Source organism: Pygoscelis adeliae, unplaced genomic scaffold (genome assembly GCF_000699105.1).
Source record: "Pygoscelis adeliae isolate BGI_AS28 unplaced genomic scaffold, ASM69910v1 Scaffold208, whole genome shotgun sequence".
NCBI classification, from domain to species: domain Eukaryota; kingdom Metazoa; phylum Chordata; class Aves; order Sphenisciformes; family Spheniscidae; genus Pygoscelis; species Pygoscelis adeliae.
Window position 1 is genome coordinate 916,121 of NW_008825290.1, and position 4,103 is coordinate 920,223.

The following is a 4,103-nucleotide window of genomic DNA, read 5'->3' on the forward strand; positions in this document are numbered from 1 at the left end:
ACACATGCTCCACTGATTCAAATTTAAGTTGATTGCAGGAACAACCCCATCCTAACAAGCAAGTTACTACAAGTTATATATGAATTTGTGGCCTGCATCATGCAGGGGTTCCAGCCAGTTGATAACAGTCCTTCCCAGCCTTGGGAAACAAAACTACAGCTTGTTTCACCACTGCATTAACTCCAGAATTACAAGGGTGTGCAAAAACCAAAGAAGAATGATTAAAACTCGAAAACTGAAGTATTACATAGAAATGTTGTACGAGGCAGTATTTTCAGAGCAATGATAAAAATCTGTAGGATGAATACAATTAAAACCACCTCTTTTCATTCTAAAAACTAAGTGGATAAAATCCAACTGGGATTATATCTGCACGTAACTGTTCAGGCTAAGTAATTCGTATTAAAAACATTGTTACATCTAGAAGTGCTTCATGCCTTCTTAGCAGTTCCTTTTAGCTAAACTCTAACATGTCAGTTTTTATAGGACAGAGATCAACTAAAAGGCATGGAATTAAACAAAGAGCAATTATTTCATAATGAAAGCTTTCCTTCTCCCCACCAATGACTACTTTTGACTTGACATACAAAAGCACATGATACACCATGCATAAAATCATTACAAAATGACTCCATGCAAGCAATTTCTCAAAAACATTTGAATCTACTACTGCCTAAAGAATCAGTAGCTCACTGATGGCAGACAGAGAACCAAGACATTATTTATGCGGAAAATAAGAAACACATTACAACAAGACAGCAATATGCAGCTCTAAGTTTTGTATCCAGACAATAAAAATGCAACTTCTTATCATCTGCTTATTTCACAAGCTTGCCACATATTGCCAGGGATCAATTTACCATCTTTATTACATACTGAAGTAACCACTGATTGATTTTAGACTTAAAATGGGAGCATGCAACTATAAGAGGAAAATCATGTAAACAAAGCAATGCTGGGAAACATAATAGAAACAAGGAGTTAAACTGTCTATACATAGACTACTTTGAAGGGATATATAATGGTCAAGACAGACAACTTGACCCTAAAATTGCATCATCAAAATCAGCTGCAGAGTCCACACTGAAGAGCTTCTCTTTCTTTACTTTCATAGGTCTAACAAAGTGGCAATATGTTTTTACTGTTGATCTACCTTCTAATTCCCAATCTTTCACTGAAGTGCAAGCTATACCACATGGTTGTCACAAACTTAAAATCCAGAAGGAAGTCTGACTGCATTTTACTTCTCTTAATGCAGCCAAATACAAATTCCATGGCAGGAAATGTACTCTAAGAACTGAACCAGAAAACAGGAGGGACTGAACTCTGTGTCTCAACATATAGCCCTAATTCCTTGTCAGGCAAATCTTTATTACTATTTTAGTTTTTAATGGTAAAAAAAAAAAAAAAATCAGTCAAAAATAGAACAGGCTGGCACTCACAGCAGGAGCAGAAGTAAGGAAAAAAAAAAGAGTAGGTGAGGAGAATGAGAGAGACTTGATTTTTTTTTTTTTTTAGTCCAAGTTACATCACTTCCACTTTTAAGGGATTATCCAGAACGCAAATGCAGTGAAGTGATGACAGTTATGCTAGTTTCTAGTTTGACAAGGGTAGGAGGAAAAGAAAGTGATAATTTCCACAAAGACCTCTTTAGGATTAGAGCTATGACTTCCTTTCTCAAAATACCTCAAACATTACATAGTGTTTTTCACAATTTCTGATGTAAGGCCCTTACACATATTCCATATTTGTACTGGATCTAGCACAACAGGTTACCAAGCCACAGCAGTCAGAAAGATGCAACTCCATCCTAAGCACACTTTCAAATACATTAATTATATGCTGCAAGTTCCCTCTGTCAGTATTAGGCTCAGGTCCCTAGCTACTGTAGGACCAGGATTCTTGCATTTTGTTTTGTACACAGATGCTATAAATGCTGTTACAGAGGATAAATCCAAAACCTGTAGAGCATTGAGGCAACGTGGGAAAGAAAAGCACAGCAGAAAAAAACAGGAGGCAAACCGTTCTTCAAACAGAGCACCCCTTCACAAATGGCTCTTGCTTCTTCACAAATAATGCATTGGATTTCCATTTGAACAACCAAAAGCTTGGGTGCATGTGATCTTTTTTTTTTGTATTTGGTGCCCAGTGTTTATCTGATTGCCTAAGACTGCATTTTCGTGGTCCAATTGCCTAAGTGCCAAGGTTTATCACTACTGCTTTTGTGCCCATTTACTCAGGTTAACTTGGCATTTGTCTGCCTACGCCTGAAAGAGTCACACTGAGAAGCTCTGTCACACTTTGTTTCTTTTAAAAGCAGAGATGCTGAGAGTACCTGCTATCCATGCCCTCAGAACTGAGTAGCTGTCAGCCACTTAATTGCCTACAGGTTTTTTTGAGGATCCAACAGCTGTACTGAAATATAAACAGCTCAAACACACTGTAAAATTTAACAGAAATTCCCCTCAAACATTCAGAAGCATCATCACTAACACTGAAATAACTTATGCAAACAACAAGATACCAAAACATTATATGGAAGCAATGTTGCTGAGCACTCAAGACTGCTGCCCGCAGAGACAGGCAAGTCTTTAAACATTACTAGACTTACTGGGCTGCATTATTGCCACTACAACTTTTTATGCTTTGGTTAAGTTAACCAACACATAACGAGAGAAAAAAAACCAAACAACCCTGCAATAAACAGTTACTGAAGCCACAGGTAAAATTTGTTTTGTAATACAATTCTCACAGCCTACATTTTGTTAGGAAAGAAAAACAATGTAGCATTTCCTTATCCACAGGTATTAAACTATAGTGAATTACTATTAAATTATTTGCCCCTCTAAAGTAACTTCCAAATATTTTAATAGCTGTTCAGGTCCTCTGTAGTGCTGGTTCATGACCTACAGTCTACTATAGCTACTGAAAATGCTTTACATTTTTTTATGCCTTGCTGCCTGGGGCTGAGGATAAAAGAATGGGACAAGAATAAAAATCTGACAAGCTGGAGCAATCTTCACAACCCACAAACTGATTCAGAAAGTCTGCTTACAACACAGAAGAGTATCTCAAATCCAAGCAGTGTTAATAAAAAACCACACCACACAAACAGGAGCTTTCAATGAAGGTAAAAAGTATTTGCTTTTTAATATGCACTTAAGTCACAGTATCTGTTTTGATATCATTACACCAGGTAACATTTTCATTGTATTCTCAAAGTATTTTCAAGAGCCTGTCTATACACTGAAGGAGCAGGTGCTAACTAAAGGAACACAAAAAATGTGGTTTCAGAGCAAAAATAAAGCCAGAGACCAACATTCTTCCCATTCATCTTTATCAATGGTTGTACAACACACTGGTTTTAAAAATGCAAAAGCCATCACAATAAGTAAATTAAATCAAAGGAGATACACGTCAACATTCTTCTGGCAGTCCTTACCTGATGCTGGTAGTAAAACGCAACCATAACAATAAGACCATTTAAAATTACTTTACAAATTCTAGATTTAAGCCATTTTCAGTGTCCTGTATCATTCTGGCAAAAAAAAATCTTTAAGGAAAGACAATCATTTAACACAATTTCTATTAATAGAACAGAATACATTAAAAAAAGAGCAGCTATTGATCAGAACATGCTGAAATGAAGACAGACCTGGTGCGCTAGTGGAATTTTAGTTAAAAGCTATATATATTTAATTACATTATTCAAGTCAAAACTCAAGGAGAACTTGAGTGTAAGAAACAGCTGTTAAAGTATTAACTGTGTCTGATAGCAGGTTACACAATACATACGCGTACTCATTCTTTTTGCAGTATTTATTTGCAAGGCTGTAGCACTGAGATTTCTCCTTCGGCAATAAATTATTTACTATGACACAGTGTATAGAACAACGGTGAAACATTTCTTGACGACTCAGAAGACAGACATACTGCAAAAGTCCATGTCTCTGAAAATGAGAAATGGAGACAACAGCCTCCTTGCATCTTCATTAGCTAGATCCCATCTCCTCTTTGGCAGCAGAAGCCTCCATAGGAGTAGCTTCCAAATCTTTGCTTGTCTTCTCTTTTTCTTCATTTTCATCCTCTTGAGGGTAAAGATC

The 4,103-nt window shown here is 36.6% G+C and overlaps 1 protein-coding gene across 1 annotated transcript in view; it reads right to left on the reverse strand.

Annotated features, from left to right (window-relative positions):
• Window positions 1–3,125: 3,125 nt before the first annotated feature.
• The window catches only part of CHCHD4 (coiled-coil-helix-coiled-coil-helix domain containing 4), an 8,125-nt gene continuing 7,147 nt past the window's right edge, over window positions 3,126–4,103 (reverse strand). Inside the window, exon 2 of the mRNA XM_009329945.1 lies at window positions 3,126–4,103. This exon is cut by the window's right edge and continues 182 nt beyond it. Coding sequence (XP_009328220.1) covers window positions 3,993–4,103 — 111 coding nt within the window. The 3' untranslated portion in view covers window positions 3,126–3,992.